General features: G+C 45.5%; 1 protein-coding gene across 1 annotated transcript in view; it reads left to right on the plus strand.

Annotated features, from left to right (window-relative positions):
* Positions 1 to 15,709: 15,709 nt before the first annotated feature.
* Positions 15,710 to 20,093, plus strand: part of NECTIN3 (nectin cell adhesion molecule 3) — a 219,412-nt gene continuing 215,028 nt past the window's right edge. The window contains exon 1 of the mRNA XM_049857720.1: positions 15,710 to 16,098. Within this exon, the coding sequence (XP_049713677.1) occupies positions 15,954 to 16,098 (145 nt within the window). The 5' untranslated portion in view covers positions 15,710 to 15,953. The remainder of the gene's footprint in view (positions 16,099 to 20,093) is intronic.

Consider the following 20,093-nt stretch of genomic DNA (forward strand, 5'->3'; position numbering starts at 1 on the left):
GTAAAATGAAATCCTTGACAATTTCAATCTTTTCTCTGTTTATCATGATGTTGCTCACTGGTCCAGTTGTGAGGATTTTTGTTTTCTTTATGTTGAGGTGTAATCCATACTGAAGGCTGTGGTCTTTGTTCTTCATTAGTAAGAGCTTCAAGTCCTTTTTACTTTTAGCAAGCAAGGTTGTGTCATCTGCATAATGCAGGTTGTTAATGAGTCTTCCTCCAATCCTGATGCCCCGTTCTTCATATAGTCCAGCTTCTATGATTATTTGCTCAGCATACAGATTGAATAGGCATGGTGAAAGAATATAACCCTGGCACACACCTTTCCTGACTTTATACCAATCAGTATCCTCTTGTTCTGTTCGAACAACTGCCTCTTGATCTATATAAAGGTTCCTCATGAGCACAATTAAGTGTTCTGGAATTCCCATTCTTCACAATTTTATCCATAATTTGTTATGATTGACACAGTCTAATGCCTTTGCATTGTCAATAAAATACAGGCAAACATCCTTCCGGTGTTCTCTGCTTTCAGCCAGTATCCATCTGACATTAGCAATGGTATCCCTGGTTCCATGTCCTCTTCTGAAACCAGCCTGAATTTGTAGCAGTTCCCTGTTGATATACTGCTGCAGCCGTTTTTGAATGATCTTCAGCAAAATTTTGCTTGCATGTGATATTAATGATATTGTTCTATAATTTCTGAATTGGTTTGGATCACCAACCAAATGGGGAGTGGTTCTAAAGAAAAAAAAAATTGTAAGGATAAGTTTGTTAATTCATTTTCAAGTCTGGTTGGTCTTACAGATATTGATGACTCTACTTCCAGTAGTAAAGAAGGCACTGCTAATCCATGGCATGAGGTGACACTAGAAATATGCAAAATATCACCACCAATAGATCAGGTATTGGTGAAACGCAAGGCTCTAAGTAATCACATGTTTGATACCATTCTACGGTTTTGTCATAACGAGAAGTATAAGGAAGCTTGTTGGTCGGTCCTACTTTCGCTAGAAAAGATGGTGAAAGAAAGATGAACTCAGGGCTTCAAAGTCAAACCTCAAGTGCTGCATAAAAGACCACAAAGTTTCCACTTGTGCCTTAAAGAAAGTCTTAGTTCCTCTAGTAACAGAGCTGATATTGCTGAAAACAAAACCCAGAGTCTTATCATAAGAGTGGCTGAATCACAACACCAATTCAATTCCCAACCTTAAGTGGTGTCTGAAGTTAAAGAGAGGGCACTGATTGGGAAGAAATCCGATCCTGAAACTTGGGATGAGGACATAGGGACAGATAATCAGAAAACTGGGACATGAAGCCCCTAAATTCCACTGATTCAGTCCTGCCAACAGAATGAGCACTCTCCCTTTCACTCCCATCTGAAGAGATTATTCCATCTTTGTCTGCGAAGCCACCCTCCTCAGTAAAACCACTAGCCCCTCCACCCCCATCTGATGAGATTAACTCAGCTGTATCGAAAGAGCATTTGTGTGAGTCATTGCCTGGGGTATTGCCTAAGGCAAATGCCTTACAAGACAATGCTGAATGTTCTCAAAAGACATCTCCACCACCCACTTTTGCTTCTAGACCCACAAAAAAAAAAAAAAAAAAAAAAAATTTTTTTTTTTTTTGGACCCATAAGTAGGCTTAAATCCCCGTGAGTCCGAAAGTTGAAGTACAAAGTGTGACCCAGGAGGGGGTACGCTACATTCCAAAAGAACTGCTTGACATTTCTAATATGTTCAAACAGAAACCTGGGGAACATGCACAGCAATGGCTGTTAAGGTTGTGGGATAATGGTGCAAGGAACTTAAAAATGGATCAGTCTGAGTTTACTGATATGGGTCCACTAAGTACAGATTCTTCATTCAATGTTTCGTCTTCAGAATTTAGGAAAGGATCTAATAGTTTATTTAGTTGGGTTGCTGAAGCATGGATTACATGGTGGCCTGCACTAAATCAGTTTGAAGTACCAGATCTGCCTTGGTGTATTGTAGAAGACGGTATCTATTTATTTATTTGTTGTGCTTTAAGTGAAAGTTTACCATTCAAGTCAGTTTCTCATACAAAAACTTATACACACATTGCTATGTAACCCTAGTTTGCTCTCCCCATAATGTGAAAGCCCCCTCCTCTCTGCCGTGTATTTCCTGTATCCATTCACCCAGCTACCGTCCCCCTCTGTCTTCTCATCTCACCTCCGGACAGGAGCTGCCAACTTAGTCTTATGTGTCTACTTGAGCTAAGAAGCACACTCCTCACCAGTATCATTTTCTGTTTTACAGTTCAGCCTAATCTTTGTCTGAAGAGTCGGCTTTGGGAATGGGTTTAGTTTTGGGCTCACAGAGAGTCCGGGGGCCGTGTTTTCAGGGGTCCCTCTAGCCTCAGTCAGACCACTAAACCTAGTCTTTTTACTAGAATTTGAGTTCTGCACCCCACTTTTCTCCTGCTGCATCAGGGGCTCTGTTTTGTTCCCTATCAGGTACCATCTAGTTTTTCCAGTCTCAAGCTGATGGAGTCTCTGGTTTATGTGGCCCTTTCTGTCTCTTGGGCTCATATTTTCCTAGTGTCTTGGTGTTCTTCATTCTCCTTTGCTCCAGGTGATTTGGGACAGATTGACTCATCTTAGATGGCCACTTGTTAGCTTTTAAGACCCCGGACACCACTCACCAAAGTTGGATGCAGAATGTTTTCTTAATAGATTTTATTATGTCAATTGACCCAGACGTCCCCTGAAACCATGGTTCCCAGACCCCTGCCCCTGCTACTCTGTCCCTTGAAGTGTTTGGTTGTTTTCAGGAAACTTTTTAGCTTTTGGTTTAGTTCAGTTGTGCTGACTTCCCCTGTATTGTGTGTTGTCCTTCCCTTCACCTAAAAAGAAGGTATCTAAAGGTTTAGGAAAATTGGCATGTTAGAGTAAATTTATCAGGTTAAACCTATAGACCCACCTATAGAGTGCCCAGAGGACACGCCTTTTACAAAATAGGAGGGAAATAATTTATGGAGGGAGCCCCAGATCCTTGAAGCCTTGTGTGATTGCTATTTTATGTAAGTCAGATTTGACAAAAAAAAAAAATTTTTTTTTTTTTTTTTTACTGCCCTAACTGAATTAAGACACCTAACTACAATGCCTCATAGAGTTTCCAAGGAGTGCCTGGTGAATTCAAACTGCTGACTTTTTGGTTAGGAGCCATAGCTCTTAACCATTATACCACCAGGGTTTCCACAATGGGTCACTATGAGTTGGACTCAATGACAGTAGATTTGTTTGTTTGTTTTTAACTACAAAGGGGCTGATTGGATCCTGCGGTGGTGGGGGCCAAGTGGCAGCACACAACCGACAAAGACAAGATGGGTGGATAACCCAGTGCCGTCGAGTTGATTCTGACTCATAGGACCCTATAGGACAGAGTAGAACTGCACCACAGAGTTTCCAAGGAGCGCCTGGTGGATTCAAACTGCCAACCTCTGGGTTAATAGCCATAGCACTTAACCACTACACCACCAGAGTTTCCAGATGGGTGGATAGCAGAGCCGAAATAGTAACCAGAATAGTCTGACTCGTATGGATTTGTGGAGTTAGCTACCCGGTCATGGTATATCTAGGAGTGAAATAGATAGAAAATCTACTAAATATTTACTTCATCTGTACAAGCAGAAGAATTCTAGGTTAAGCAAACAGCAGTCTAACTCAAATTGCCAGAATAGAGTTTGGGCTCCTTAATCAATTCCCAGAGAAAAGCGAGTTTTAAAGACCCACAACCTCTTGAATGAAGGAAATGCCGCGTCCCCTTGAGGAAGGACCTCACTACATTGCCAAAATTTATACTGTTAATCTTTCTCCCAGCCTTCCCCAAAGGGATCTAAGGCCTTTTACAAAAGTGACTATACATTGGGGAAAAGGAAATAATCAGACTACTTGGGGATTGCTGGATACTGGCTCTGAACCGACACTAATTCCAGGGGACCCAAAATGGTACTGTGGCTCACCAGAGTGGGGGCATATGAAGGGCAGGTTATTAATGGTGTTTTAGTTCATGTCCATCTCACAGTAGGTCCAATGTGTCCCCGAGCCCATCCTATAGTGATTTCTCCGATTCCAGAATGCATAATTGAAATAGATAATACTTAGCAACTGGCAGAACCCCCACATTGGATCCCTGACAAAAGAGTTAGGGCTATTGTGATAGGAAAAGCCAACTGGGAGCAATTAGAACTGCCCCTACCTAGGAAAATAGTAAACCAAAAGCAATACTGCATTCCTGGAGGGATTACAGAGATTATTGCCACCATCAAGGACTTGAAGGATGCAAGAGTGGTGATTTCCACCATGTCCCCATTCAACTTGCCTATTTAGCCTGTGCAAAAAACAGATGGGTCTTGGAGAATGATAGTGGATTATCGAAAATTTAACCAGGTGGTGGCTCCAATTGCAAGTGCTGTTCGAGATGTAGTTTTATTGCTTGAGCAAATTAATACATCTCCTGGTACCTGGTATGCAGCTGTTGATCTGGCTAATGTCTTTTTCTCCATACCTGTTTTGAAGGATGGCCAGAAGCAGTGTACCTTCAGCTGGCAAGGCCAATAATACAACTTCAATGTCCTACCTCATAGCTATATCACCTCTCCTGCCCTATGCCATAATTTAGTACACAGGGAACTTGATCGCCTTTCCCTTCCACAAGATGTCACACTGATCCGTTATATTGATGACATTATTCTCATTGGACCTAGTAAGGCAGAAGTGTCAATGACTCTGGACTTGTTGGTAAAACATTTTTGTGTTAGAGGGTGGGGAATTGTATGAGACCTGATATTATGTGATCACCTCTATGGTGGGATCTGCTGTGAGTAGACAATCAGTTGAATGGGAGTTTCCTTGGGGATGTGGCGTGCGTCCAGTATAGGTAGACTTTCTGGCAAGGCTTATGGGCTTTTGCTTGCTCTGGATCCTGCAGCTGGCTCTTGTTTGCCTGACACCTGGTTCTTGGGACTTGAACTAGGAGGTTAACTGCCATCTTGCTTTCTGATCTTGTGATTCATTGGTCTTTGCAGCCTGTGAGCCAGAGCTCTGTTGTCTGACTTGCTGATCTTTGTTCACACCCCTGTGGCTGTGTGAAACAGGAGAAGCCTCCATCCTGACCCTTGGACTTGGGATGTTACAGCCTCTATAGCCATGTGAACCATTTCTTTAATATAAATCTCTTTCTATATACATTCTTTGATTTACTGGTTTTGCTTGTCTATAGAACCCTGCCTAAGACACCTTCCTTCTAATATTGTGCCAGTGCTGCCTGGTGGCAGAATTTAATGTAAGTGAGCTGACAAAGGAGGCTGGAAAATGTAGTTTGCAGGCTTCCAACCCCTGTGATTCAGTGTAGAACACAGAAGGTCAGGAATGGAACTGAGAACTACAGACAAATAACTGGCACATACTCCTATTCCAATTGTTCAAGTTGACAAAACTTTAGGCTTTTACATCCAACCCTCTCAAAACACACATATGCACAGTTTTCACATGATTAATACTGATTTATCTTTGAGTCTTAGCTCAAATGACAGTTCATCAAGGAAGCTTTTTTTGACCCGTTATATTAACGTAAACCCAAAACTGTTGCCATTGAGTTGACTCTGACTCATGGTGACTTTATAGGACAGGTTAGAGCTGCCCCATAGAGTTTCCAAGGATTTATGGAAGCAGACTGCCACATTTTTTCTCTCGTGGAGTGGCTGGTAGGTTTGAATCTCCGACCTTTCTGTCAGCAGCTGAGAACTTAACCACTATACCACCAGGGTCCCTTGCATATTGACTTAGTCCCCAGTGTATACTTTTACAACACCATATGCCTTTTTAAATAACATTAATTGTGACTAAATAATTATTTGAATAATCGTTCACTTAATATTTTTCTCCCTTGCTAAACTTAGAAGTCATTGAAGAGAAGGACCTGCATGTCTTGTTCATTGCCACATCTCTACTGCATTGAACATGTTAGGTATGGAATAATTATTTGCTGAATAAATGAAATGTGCAGCATTCAAATGAGTATTCCTTCATTCATTGTTAGTAAATGCTTCAGGGACAAAGCGTTTAATAATCCTGAAGGGTTATTTTATCATCACGCAAAAAGGGCCAGTTTCAAAGGGATTTCTTTCATATTGTTATAAATATAAAGATTGCCAGAAAGGACAATCTAGGTAAGTTTCTCTGGATAAATTGTACCAGAAATATGAATGCCTAGATATTTTTCAATAATCTAGAGTATTTCACAGCAATTTAAGTAACCATGGAGGTAGTTATTGAAATAGATGGGAAAAGCCAAATTTTAGCAATTAAATAGATGAAATTCTTATGACATAAATTAAGGGAAATAATAAAGGGGACAAAGAAAATTAGACAGCACAGACAGTATAGAATTGCATATGAAAACAGCAACAAAGAAAATCCCTGGCTAGTAGCTCCCCAATTTAGTAGCATTCATTAGGTAAACTCCTTGGTGTGTATTTGGCTTTTTTAGTCCCACACCAGAGATTGTAGGGTACAAGAAGGCATTGAGCTACTGGCAGTCTGTTCACTTGGAAGATAGGCTCCTGCTTCTGAAACTGGATTTTAAGAATCCTAATGCTCAAAGCATTTGATCTATTTTTAAGAGGTGAGGAATGTCTATACTCTTCCATCCTCAGCTGCCCTGTCCTTGGTATATGCCACTCAGTTGATTTTGACTCACAGCAGGGCTGCCCCAGTTTCCTAGGCTGGTGGCACAGTGGCTAAAGCCCTTGACTGCTAACATAAAGGTGGCAGTTTGAACTCACCAGTTACCAGTTGGTTTGCTGGATAAAGATGTGTCAGTCCGCTTCCATAAAGATTTATAGCCTTGGAAACCCTGCAGTGCAGTCCTGTAGGGTCATTAAGAGTTGGAATCCACTTGATGGCCGTGGGGGCAGTGGGAGTCTTTATGGGACTAGACCACCAGTTCTTTTCTCCTGCAGAGCAGCTGCTGGGTTCAGACTGCAGACCTTTGATTGGCAGCTGAGCACTTAACTGTTGCACCAAGAGGGCTTCTCCTCAATTGCCTAGAATATGAAAATTAACAGGCTCTGGTTTGTCGGGGAGGGTGTCACTAAACTTATAAATTGTTACTTATTGATCACTACTGAGGGAGAAGAGACGACAAAATAAGTTGAATCAGGTCATTGATGAAGTACCTCTAGATTGCTTCAGTTTGGGGGGGAGGGGAAATGAGAAGCGATGTTATCCGATGAGAGTGCGTGGGCTTAGGAAGATGATGAAGGCTTAAGGAAAATGGAAAAAAATTAAAACAGTCGCTGTAAAGTGTTCAATAAGGATGACTATAACGATTGTTGAGTAGGTTTGAGAACCTCAGGAGAAGTATGATACTGTGAAATTATAACTGGCACCTGTTGATTCTTTATCAAGCAATTCCTGTTCAGCAAGAATGCTGAATATCATTAGTGAAGGCTAGCAAAACAGACAAGAGTTGATGATTACTGAAGAGTTTAACATAAAGTCCAGTCTGGATAGGGAGACAGAACAGTCAGAATGGGAATAATGAATCTGGAGATAAATGTTAAAAGACAAAAATTAATAAATAAATAAGGAATAAATGGAAGTGATGACAAACTCGTCGGAAAACAGGAAGCTACATTAGAAAACGCTCTTAAATGAGAAATTTCCACTGAGAAGAAATTTTCACAGCAGGTTAAAAAGCATTGATGTTGTCAAAGAATTCAAAGAGAAGCAGCATAAAGAAGTGTACACAGAGGTTCAAAAAAGGATTGCTGAATGAAGGCTACAGAACAATGGTCTAGAAGTAGGTAGACTCAGCCCCGTTCCAGGCAACATGGGTTGAAGGAAGTAGGAAAAAACAGAAGGCTCTTTTACAAAAAAGATGCAAAAAATATATAAAATTTAAAAGAAAATCTGTTTCAGTTAGTTTGAGGAGGTAGGAATATTCAAGGCAAAGATACAGGGATGTTTGTCCAGGTGGAATAGGGGTCCTACAGGGTCTCGTGAAAAAAACAAAGAGACTGGTCAAGAATGGAGTGGGCCTAGGGTAGCACTGAGGCAAACTAGATAAGGGTGGTTAGAAATAATGCTGAGTTTTATGTTAAGGTTGTTCCTGAGTATTGACCAAAGGATTTTAAGGTAAGAGCGTTGGAAGGCATATTAGTTTTCTATTGCTACTGTAAAAAATTACCACAAACTTACAAAAACACCCATTTATTATCTTACAATTGTACAGGTTAGGAATCTAACATGAATTTCACCAGACTTGTCATGGACTGAATTATGTCCCCCCAAAATGCATGTATCAATTTGGTTGGGCCAAGATTCCCAGTATTTTGTGGTTGTCCTCCATTTTGTGATTGTAATTTTATGTTGAGAGGATTAGGGTGGGATTGTAACACCACCCTTACTCAGGTCACTTCCCTGATCCAATGGCCTGCCCCACCTTTTATCTCTCAAGAGATAAAAGGAAAGGGAAGCTAGCGGAGCCAGGGGACCTCATACCACCAAGAAAGCAGCACCTGAAGCAGAGCGCATCCTTTTGACCTAAGGTTCCTGCTGAGATCCTCCCAGAACAATGGAAGACTGATATATCACAAGGACCTTCCTCCAGAGCTGACAGAGAGAGAAAGCCTTACCCTGGAGCACCAAAAACCAAACCAAACCCACTGCCATTGAGTCGATTCCAACTCATAGCAACCCTATAGGACAGAGTGGAACTGCCGTGCAGATGCCCTGAATTCGGACTTCTAGCCTACTGGGCTGTGAGAAAATAAATTTCTGTTTGTTAAAGCCATCCACTTGTATTTCTGTTATAACAGCACTAGATGACTAAGACAGGGCTAAAATTAAGATGTGGGCAGGGCTGCATTCCCTCTTGAAGGCTCTAGAGGACAACCCATTTCTTTTTCAGTCTTCTAGAGGCTACCACATTTCTTGACTTGTTGTCTCTTCCCTCCATCTTCAAAGCCAGCAACAGTGCATCTCTCTGACCATTCTTCTCCAGTCACCTGCCTTCTGGCTCTTCTGCCTCCCTCTTCCTCTTTGAAGGATTTGTGATTACATTGGACCCAACTGGATAAAAAAAACTCCCTATTTTTAAGGCCAGCTAAGTAACAACCCTAATTGCACCGTCAAATTCAATTACCCCTTGCCACGTAACCTAACATATTCACAAATTCTGGGGATTAGGACACGGACATTTTTGGGACAAATTAGAAACAAAGCTTCAGGTGATTAATTAGGACAGGATTTGTTGAAACACCCATGGAGAGGGAGGTGGCTCTTATTTTTCTCAATTTCAGCAGACACCAGACTTCTTTAGTTCAGTTTAATCTAAATAAAACAGCAAAGCTATCCAAAAAGCTACTCGTTCTTTTTCTTCTCTCCCTCCCTTCCATTCAACAAATATTGATTATTGACAACGTAAAACGAACTGTACTGGGCATTACATGAATCTGAGACATAGAGTCAAAGGCATAGTATTCAGTGGAAGTAAATCATGAAATCTAAATTTACCAATAATTATAAAATTACCAATTGCATGATTACAGCCTGTCATTTGGTCTCCCGCATCTTCTCCTCTGTGCTCTCTCCTTTTAGTATCCTTCTGCCTCTACTCATATTTTCCTCATTACCTTCATTTGAATGCTTCTCTTTTTATTCTATTTTCATCACTTTGCTCTTGTGCCTTTTGCCTCCTGCTTCCCTCAACTGCCTAGATTTCTATCTTCTAGCTAGCCAGACCATATTCAAACCACTGTGGAAACAAACTATTTTGTTTTAAAATATTAAAAAGTTCCTGACTTTGTGTTCTCCATTCCCTTTATCACTGCTCAACCTCAGACCCTCACTCTCTGCCCCATACAACTAACCCCTTACTCAACTCCAGCTTACATTTCTCCCAAATCCCCTGACAATCCATCCATCCTCACCTTCACAGTTTTCTGACTTTTCTAGCACATCTGTTTTGTCATTCCACTATTAATAATTCTTCAGTGGTTCCCATGATCTACCAGATAAGATCCAAACTTCTTTGCTAAGTTTAAAAATTCCTGCCTATCCATCTTACTTCATTTTTACCCTTTTCATTAATTCTCCTTTGCAGGTTACCCTCCAGCAGCACAGAAGTATTTGTGGTTTCCAAATACAACATGCTCTCATGCCTCTGTAACCTTCCATCTGTTGCTCCCATATCCCCTCTTCTGCTTTTATCCCATCCATGTGAAAAGCTCCTAGTCATTTTTTAAGGCTGTTCAAATGTCACCTCTGCTGGGAAGCCTTTCCGGTCTCTTCTGGGGAGACCTGAGGTAACACCTCTGCTTTTCTACGTGGTACAACTCTTCATGGTTTTAAGAATCTTGTTCTTACCACTCTTTGGGGTCAGATCTTGGGTTTTTCCTTTGCTGAATATTGTGCGCATGGGTAGACTTTTTTGGTGGGTTTGTAGTTTGTTTTTTTAATACATTGGCTAGTTCTGCTTTAAAAGACTGTGGTTCTAGTTGGTCAAACATGAACTTATCATCAAATATAGTACTGAGTTCAAACGTTCCACAAAGCATTGCTCATCCATTCCACACAGGAACAGCTATACTTGTTCAGACAGCAGGTCGTGAAAATTGCTGATGTGAGGACTAGCTGAAGTCTGTAATGTCCTACCTCTACAATAAAATGCTTCTTTTGTCAGCTATGAAATTTTAATAGCCTCAAACCTTTTATTTGGATTATTTGAGTAAATGTAAAATGCCCAGCACTGTACATAATTACTTCTTTGTTGAGATGTCAACCTTTGTCTTTTTAGTTAAGAGTTAATGAACCTTGGTAATTGGCAAACAGTCTTTGAGGCAGAAAGTGAGATGGACACTATCAGTGCTTTTACCCAGCACAATGAAACCACTTTTGGCATTAAGATCATGACTTTTTTTTCTGAGAAAATACATGTATTCTTTGGTATTTAATGGTGCCAGAAATATTAATGAGTTAGCTATAATTATTCCTTCAACCAGTTTGTTACCCAAACAAAAACAGTGAATTTATCTTTAAAATTAGAGAACACTGAAAATGGTATAAAACCCAGTAAAGCTTTCATGTTAAAGGTTAAAAAAACAATAATTCTGGTCCTTGAAATAAACAAGCTGTACCATGTAATGTCAAATCCTTCTCTGTAGCCAGTAATAATTTGCAACAAGAAAGGCTTGAGGTGGCTATGTCTAACTTCACTCACTTGAGGAGAATGTAATTTAAGACTGAACACTTAAGTAGAAACTTGGGTTACCTTAATAAACTTGTTTGTAACTTAAAATGGCATCTTAAGAGGTCAGTGGTGCCCATTGGACCAGAAAAACTTTGTTCTGGCAGAAAAGCCACCACCTGTGGCTGGGAGTGTTTGCAGAGCACTCTACCTTTGTGCTTAGGATGCTCCGCTGTCAAGTAGGGGTGACAGTAATTACTACCTTCCATGGGAAGTGAGTGTGCTTCCACATCACTGGCTGACCATGCCATATCAACCCAAATTATCACTATTAGAACATAATGCACGTATGCACATAAAACACAAGCATGTTACTCTTTCGATGGTTACATATATAGCATCTAAAAATACTGCTCTTCCATGCTCTGTCTTCAATTTAGGTCAGAGGAGAACATAATCATAGCATGCCACTAATCTTTCTAGACATGGAGGAAATATGTATTCTAAAGCTCCATATCAACCTTTCGAGAAGCACTAAACCTGCTAATTCCTCATGGTGTCTGTAGCAATTACACTACGGCCCCATATTAAGCTTTTTGGGCACTTTTTCAAGTGTCGGCTAAATTACTTTTTCTGGAGACTGGAACCATCAGAGAAAGGCTAGGGGTGAAATTGGCTAGCAGTATTAAATGTTAAATAGCGATTGATATGTTTCAACAAACAGATGCTTCGCTGGAGGTACTCATTCGTCTGTGCCACGAAATATGGAAGACAGCTTCCTGGCCAACTGACTGGAAGAGATCCATATTTATGCCTATTCCCAAGAAAGGTGATCCAACTGAATGTGGAAATTATAGAACAATATTAATATCACATGCAAGCAAAATTTTGCTGAAGATCATTCAAAAACGACTGCAGCAGTATATCGACAGGGAACTGCCAGAAATTCAGGCCGGTTTCAGAAGAGGACGTGAAACCAGGGATATCATTGCTGATGTCAGATGGATCCTGGCTGAAAGCAGAGAATACCACAAGGATGTTTACCTGTGTTTTATTGACTATGCAAAGGCATTCGACTTGTGTGGATTATAACAAACTATGGGTAACACTGCGAAGAATGGGAATACCAGAACACTTAATTGTGCTCATGAGGAACCTTTACATAGATCAAGAGGCAGCTGTTTGGACAGAACGAGGGAATACTGATTGGTTTAAAGTCAGGAAAGGTGTGCCTCAGGGTTGTATTCTTTCACCATCCCTATTTAATCTGTATGCTGAACAAATAGTACGAGAAGCTGGACTACATGAAGAACGGGGCATCAGAATTGGAGGAAGACTCATTAACAACCTGTGTTATGCAGATGACACAACCTTGCTTGCTGAAATGAAGAGGACTTGAAGCACTTACTAATGAAGGTCAAAGACCACAGCCTTCAGTATGGATTACACCTCAACATAAAGAAAACAAAAATCCTCACAACTGGACCAATGAGCAACATCATGATAAACAGAGAAAAGATTGAAGTTGTCAAGGATTTCATTTTACTTGGATCCACAATCAACAGCCATGGAAGCAGCAGTCAAGAAATCAAAAGACGCATTGCATTGGGCAAATCTGCTGCAAAGGACCTCTTCAAAGTGTTGAAGAGCAAAGATGTAACCCTGAAGACTAAGGTGTGCCTGACCCAAGCCATGGTATTTTCAATCACATCATACCTATGTGAAAGCGGGACAATGAATAAGGAAGACTGAAGAGTTGACGCCTTTGAATTGTGGTGTTGGTTAAGAATATTGAATATACCATGGACTGCCAAAAGAACGAACAAGTCTGTCTTGGAAAAAGTGTGGCCAGAATGCTCCTTAGAGGCAAGGATGGTGAGGCTGGGTCTTACTTACTTTGGACATGTTGTCAGGAGGGATAAGTCTCTGGAGAAGAACATCATGCTTGGCAGAGTACAGGGTCAGAGGAAAACAGGAAGATCCTCAAAGAGGTGGATTGACACAGTGGCTGCAGCAACGAGCTCAAGCATAACAACGATTTTGAGGATGGCGCAGGATTGGGCAGTGCTTCATTCTGTTGTGCATGGGGTCGCTGAGTCAGAACCGACTCGATAGCATCTAACAACAACAATTAAAATTTGCTTGTTTAACATTTAACTGATGATGAACCTGTTAAAGTGCTATATAAACAGGTAATTAGCTAAGCATTGCGCATTGGGCTCTGTTTGAATTTAGCAGTGAAATTAGATTTAGCAATGCGAAAATGGGAAGAGAAATTTTCTCAAGGGAAAGAGTGGTGTCAGCACAGCTGAGGAATGTCAGGATAGCTACATTTCGTCAATTATGATCAACATCAGGGGACGTCTCTGAGCCATGAAGGGAGAGGTCTTTTCCTAAGTGCACCCTGAGGGTAGGTGATGGAAAGGAGTGGTTGCAGGAGACACCTGACAGCGGACACCATAGGCAGGCTGGCAAAGAAGGAAGCAGGGGGTGGAGGAAAACAGGTACCAGATGCAGCGCGGGGAGACAGGCTGGGAGGCACAGGTTAGGCTAGGAGGCACAGGTTAGGCGAGAAGACAGGTGGGCAGAGGGCAGGGCGGTGCGTCGCCCCGGCGAGGTGGGCAGAGGGCAGGACAGTGTGGGCTGAGGGCAGGACAGTGTGTCGCCTTGGAGAGGTGGGCAGAGGGCAGGACAGTGTGTCGCCTTGGAGAGGTGGGCAGGGGGCAGGACACTGCGTCGCCTTGGAGAGGTGGGCAGGGGGCAGGACAGTGCGTCGCCTTGGAGAGGTGAGCAGAGGGCAGGACAGTGCGTCGCCCCGGAGAGGTGGGCAGAGGGCAGGACAGTGTGTCGCCTTGGAGAGGTGGGCAGGGGGCAGGACGGTGCGTCGCCTTGGAGAGGTGGGCAGAGGGCAGGACAGTGCGTAGCCCTGGAGAGTTGGGCAGAGGGTACGACAGTGCGTTGGTCTCAATCATGAGGGCTAGTGTCCCGACCTCATCAGCCCCGGACAATCCGAACTCTTCACTCCGCCACCCCCGCTCCGCAGAGCCCGGCAGCTGTGGCTCCGTCGTCAGGCCGCCTGGGCTGCCCGTGGCCGGCGCCCGAGGAGGACGAGGCGGGCGCCCACGCGGGGTGAGGGTGACGAGGGTCGTGGAAGGCTGCAGACGGTCCTCTCACGGGCAAATGTTTACTACTCCCCGAGGTCGCTTTCCCGCAATTAGTTCACGGCTCAAAGGAAAACAAGCAATGAGAATAGTCAGGCGTGCGAATACGGAAGTGAAACTAACCAAGCGAGAAGAGCACCCCGCTCGAGGCGCCCCGGTGGAGCACCCACAGCCTCCTGCTGCCAGTCGCCCGGCACGGAGAGCGCATCCGGGGAGAGGAAGCAATCCTTCCGGGGCCTCTCCGGGTCCGCACCGAGCAGCCCTCCAAAGAAAAAGCTGGAAAAACGGCTGTGCAGACCTGCCTCGGCGGGCTGGGGGATCCGGGGAGCAGAAGGGCGGAGAAGGGCTCCCCTGGGAAGGGGGGATCCGGGGAGCAGGAGGGCGGAGAAGGGCTCCCCTGGGAAGGGGGGATCCGGGGAGCAGGAGGGCGGAGAAGGGCTCCTTCCAGCGCCCCGCAGCCCTGGGAAGGGGGGATCCGGGGAGCAGGAGGGCGGAGAAGGGCTGCCTCCAGCGCCCCGCAGCCCTGGGAAGGGGGGATCCGGGGAGCAGGAGGGCGGAGAAGGGCTCCCTCCAGCGCCCCGCAGCCCTGGGCGAGGAGCGGACGACGGGTCTTGCAGGCAGCGCCCAGCTTCTCAGTCAGGAGCCTTCAGCGTGGACGACGGGAGGGCAGCCCCTCCCCCCGCGTCCCGCCTCCCCCTCCCCCCGCGTCCCGCCTCCCCCTCCCCCCGTCCCGCCCGGGTCCCGCCGGGCCCAGAGCACCGCCCCGTCCCCCCCTGCCCGCCCGCCCGCCCCGTCCCGTCCCGCCCGGGTCCCGCCGGGCCCAGAGCACCGCCCCGTCCCGCCCGGGTCCCGCCGGGCCGAGGCACCGCCCCACGGAGGCGAACGCCGAGCGCGACCGTCCGCCGCCCTTCGCCTCCGTCAGCGCCGGGGCCGCGGCGGACCCGCGAGGGGCGGGGTGGGCGAGACCACTGGCCACGCCGGGAGGGGGACGAGGCAGGAACGAGGGGCGGGGCGGGCTAGCGCGTTCCAGATTGTTCTCGGCGTTTTAAAGCCCTGTTTGTGCAGACAGCCCGTTATCTAAGCGGACAGAGGAATTTTTCCGTTCCGAGGGGAGGAGCGTTGCAGGAGGGCGGGGTGGGGGACCGCGGCTCGCACTCCGGGAGCGGACGGCCGCCGGCTTCGCGCGGGAGCTCGGGCGGGTGCCGGCGCCGAGGGTCCGTTCCCTCTCCCCCTGCCGCGCGGGGCGGGTGGTGCGCTCCGAGTTCCCAGGGGTTCCGGGCGGGCGGGGCGGGGAGGGGAGTGGGGGCGGGGCGGGGAGGGGCGGCGGGCGGCTCCCGCCTCAGCCTCGGCGGCCGCGTCGGCGACGGCGGAGCCGAGAGGGGCTCGAGCGCTCGGCCGAGCGTCAGCCGGCGGCCAGGGCTCCGCAGCTGGGAGTTGGAGACGCGCGCGCCGGACCTGCCGCCGCCGCCGCCCAGAGCCTCAGGCGCCCGGAGCCTCAGGCGCCCGGAGCCGAGGGGCGAGCCGCGGGGCGGGCCGGCGGGCGAGCCGCGGGGCCGGCCGGGGGGAGGGTGGCCATGGCGCGGACCCCAGGGCCAGCCCCGCCGCGTCCCGGAGGCGGCAGAGCCCAACTTTCCGCCGCTGCTCCCCCCGGGGCCGGGCTGCTGCCGCCGCCGCCGCCGCTGCTGTTGCTCGCGCTGCTGCTCCTCTCCCGGCTCTGTGGTAGGTGAACCTCGGCGGCCGGGGCGGCTGAGGGTCCCGGCAACGCGGCAGGGCCGACGCTGGCCGCCCTCCGGGGCCGAGGCGGTTGTGCCGGCGGTTGGCTGCGCGAGCGGGGCCGCGGACTCGGGCTGGAAAGTTTTCGCCGGGCCGGGGCGAGGCCGGGGCGGGCCGGGGCGGGCCGGGCGGGTGCGGGAGCTGCCTCCTGCCGGGACGCCGAGTGCTCCGGCTGCCGGCTCCCGTCCCCGCGGCCCGTCGCCCCCGTCGCCCGGCGTCCGCGGAGCTGCCTCCTGCCCGGACGCCGACTGCTCCGGACGCCGACTGCTCCGGGGACCGTGACTTCCTCGCCTGTGGGCGGCGGGAGCTGCGAGCGCGGACTGGGACTTGGGGTTAATTACGGTGTGGGGCGCACGTTTGCTCCCTCGTTCGTTTTCCCGATGGAACTTGAGCTCTGAGCCCAGAACCCTTTAGGGGCCATAGCTCGGAGGAACGAGCCCTTCGGGTCCACCCTCCGAGGCGTTCCACCTGGAGAAGGCACCGTGTCAGCCCACCCTACAGCATCCCCTACAGTCGGCCCTCTTCGCTCTTCCAGCCCTGCTCCTGCCCTGGCAGCCTCTGGACTCTGCACTGAGCTGGTCGCTGCTGTCCTGTTTATGGGACGCCTCACACTGTCCCTGTTTGTTTCAGCAAACCCCGTTTGTCCCCAGGAATTCTCTTTACGTGTTGACTGCCTGAGCGTATCCCGGAGCCTCTTCCCGGTCTCTTTCTGCTCTCAGGTTTTGTTACCGTTTTACCTGTGACTGGTCTCTTGTTGAGCTCTGTTCCCAGGTATCGGTAACTATACGCCTCCTTGTTAAGGATCGTACAAAAAAAAAAAAAAAAAAAAAAAAGTGGCCTACACGCAGAGAAGTGGACGAAAATGATAAGGGGAAGTGGGGGACTGGGAAAGTAAGGCCACCAGTCTTTGGGGATTTGCGCTGTGTGTCTTTAGGTAACATCAGAACACGGCAGGACCTTATTCCTTCCAGGGCTTTTACTTGGTGAGGAAGGTGGAGGAGCAAACCTTAGGCTTGCTCAAAGATTGGTTTACCCAAAACATTTTTACCGTATATAAGGCTGCTGTTAGGTCGCGGTGTTTTATGAAACTGAAGTTTTATCAGCATTTTTTAAAAGGAGAGATGTTTACCTGTGTCCGCATGGTGTGATTTAGAAGAGAACCTTGATGCGGGTAGATGTGTCAGGGCAGTAGGTGGTTATGGTGGAGGCCAAGTTTTCATATTAAATTGAAAAACAAACAAACAAACAAACCAAACCCAGTGCCCTCGAGTGGATTCCGACTCATAGCGACCCTATGGGACAGGGTAGAACTGCCCCAGAGTTTCCAAAGAGCACCTGGCGGATTTGAACTGCCGACCTTTGGTTAACAGCTGTAGCGCTGAACCAGTACACCACCAGGGTTTCCATAACTCATTGCCTTACAGTCGTTTCTGACTCTTAGAGACCCTGTAAGACAGAGTCTTGGAACCAAACATCTGGGGAATAGGGATATATAACCGCCTAGATGAGATAACACGCCATTTATCACATCATAATCTGTGTAAACCAGAAACTCTCCTTACAGTGCTTTAAACGTGGTAGTGAATTGCTAGTGGAAAGTCTCAACTTTTAAGGGGCACTCAATTTAATAAGCCCTGGTGGCACAGTGGTTAAGGGCTAGAGCTGCTAACCAAAATGTTGGCAGTTCGAATCCACCAGCCGCTACTCAGAAACCCTACAGGGCAGTTCTACTCTGTAGTGCCCCTTAAAAGTTGAGACTTTCCACTAGCAATTCACTACCACGTTTAAAGCACTGTAATGAGTTTCTGGTTTACACAGATTATAGTGTGGTAAATGGCGTGTTATCTAATCTAGACGGTTATATATCCTTATTCCCCAGATGTTTGGTTCTAAGACACAATTTTTAATGCTATTATCTCTTTAAATTGGCGTGAGATTCTAGATTTGTGTGCTGTTTTTTTCCATTGAGGAGGATTGTGACTGCCACTTTAGATGGGAGGAAAGTTGGGGGGGCGGTTAACAGTTCCTATCCAGACTTTGTTTTAGGACTGAGAGAATATTTGTTTCTCCAGTAAAGGCAAACGCAGCTATGCAAAACCCTACTCCAGTCTGTGAAGCTAGGCAATAATGTAGAGCTGATACAAAGAGATAAATGTGCGTAATAATTTCACAGTGGTTGTGCAAGTGAAGTGTTGATTACTTTCGAAGGAACACATTGGTTTTAACGTGGAAAAAGAAGAAAAAAATTTTTTTTAATCTTTTTTGTAATGTGTTAGTGGAGAGACTTGTTTTATTTTAGAAACCTAAAAACTCAGTCTAGTTAAATGGACTGATTTAGAGGAAGTGTAAATTGAAGGTATAGAATCAACTTTTGTAGTTGTACAGACAGACAGTAGGTTTGTATTACTGTGCACTGCTCAGTTAAAGAGCTTCCTTTTTTGGCTTGTAGTGTTATAACACCTCACATTGTGAACCCTTATGACAAGTTTTTTCCACCTATCCTTCTCTATTTTAGAATTCAGCCTGTGAGTAGGGCACAGTTGTTGTGACTTATGGATGCTCAGTAAGTATGGAAACTGAATTTTCTTTGTGTAACAAGAAAATTATCTTACATCCATAGCATTACGAACAAGGTTTGGCATATACTTAAACGTTTTACTAAGTAGAACCAGTTTTAGAGTTTAAAAGTTTTTAGGCTTTCAAAAGATGACTACCTTATGATTTGTTAATCAGAAAACTTGTTTAGCATATACAGGTTTTTTTCCTCCTTTTTTGCTGCTGTTTTTGATAACGCTGCTTACGTTTATCGTGGCCTTTTTTTTTTCGGCTACTGCAGTATCTGTTAGCACAGGATAGTTTTTATAGGATGTTAATTGGACCACTAAAAAACCCCTCACACTCGTGGTAGGCCCAAGATTCAGAAAGCTATAGCCACCTGCCCCTCCCCTCCCCAAGGGGAAAAAAAATGATTTACCTCTGATTGGCTCTTCGTTAGGTTTGGGGATTTATATTATCTATCTTATCTTATTTGAAGAACTGAACTTCTAAAATGAGGATTTTACAAGTTGACAGACTGCCAGGTTTTTTTCCTTTAGTTTAGGAAATTCCTTAAAATAAAGGTCAAGGGGGCTGGGTTTGCAGGAACATCAGGCTTGATGAATCATGTTCATTTAATTCCACATTTCTTTATGATGACCGTAATCAATTCATTAAAAAAAAAAAAAAAAAGTTGCCATCGAGTCGATTCTGTCGATTCATGGGTAATCAATATTATCATTTTTTCTTCATGGGTAATCAATATTATCATTTTTTCTTCATGGGTAATCAATATTATCATTTTTTCTTCTTACTTTTTTTTCTTAGATACAGAAAATTAGCTGAACATGGTGCCGATGAAAGGAAAAATAGATTTTTGGACCTTTGTAAGATTGCATTTGACTCTGGGGTTCCCCGACTTTGTCCATATGCAGCAAGGTTTTATCTTAGGATGGGTGTTTAGAAGATGATTAAAAAAAAAGAGAAAATCTAAAATGTTATTTAACCTTTTTGTATTACTGGCACTTGGGTACATAACACAAAAGTAAGACAGAGTCCTGGCTCCCAGGAGCTTACAGCATTGTGATAGATAATAAGGAGAGAGGTGGTCCTAGGGCTTTGATGTTTGTGACAGGTCTGCATAAGGTGCCCAGAGGGGGGGTTCCTAACCCAGTGAGTAAAGACATATGAATGTGAAATAGAGAAAAAAAAAGTCACTTTTCAAAAATCAACTGGGTCAGATCATATCTTGCTCTCTAGGCAGTTTATAGTTAGTGTAGTTTCTAAAGAGACAATTTGATTCTGAAAAAGAAAAAAAAAAAAGACTGCTGCTTACTAGCTGTGAATCTTTGGAAGATTTAACTTAAGTAAACTTCAAGTTTCTGCTCTTTAGAAAAGGATATTTT

Source organism: Elephas maximus, chromosome 18 (genome assembly GCF_024166365.1).
Source record: "Elephas maximus indicus isolate mEleMax1 chromosome 18, mEleMax1 primary haplotype, whole genome shotgun sequence".
NCBI lineage: Eukaryota > Metazoa > Chordata > Mammalia > Proboscidea > Elephantidae > Elephas > Elephas maximus.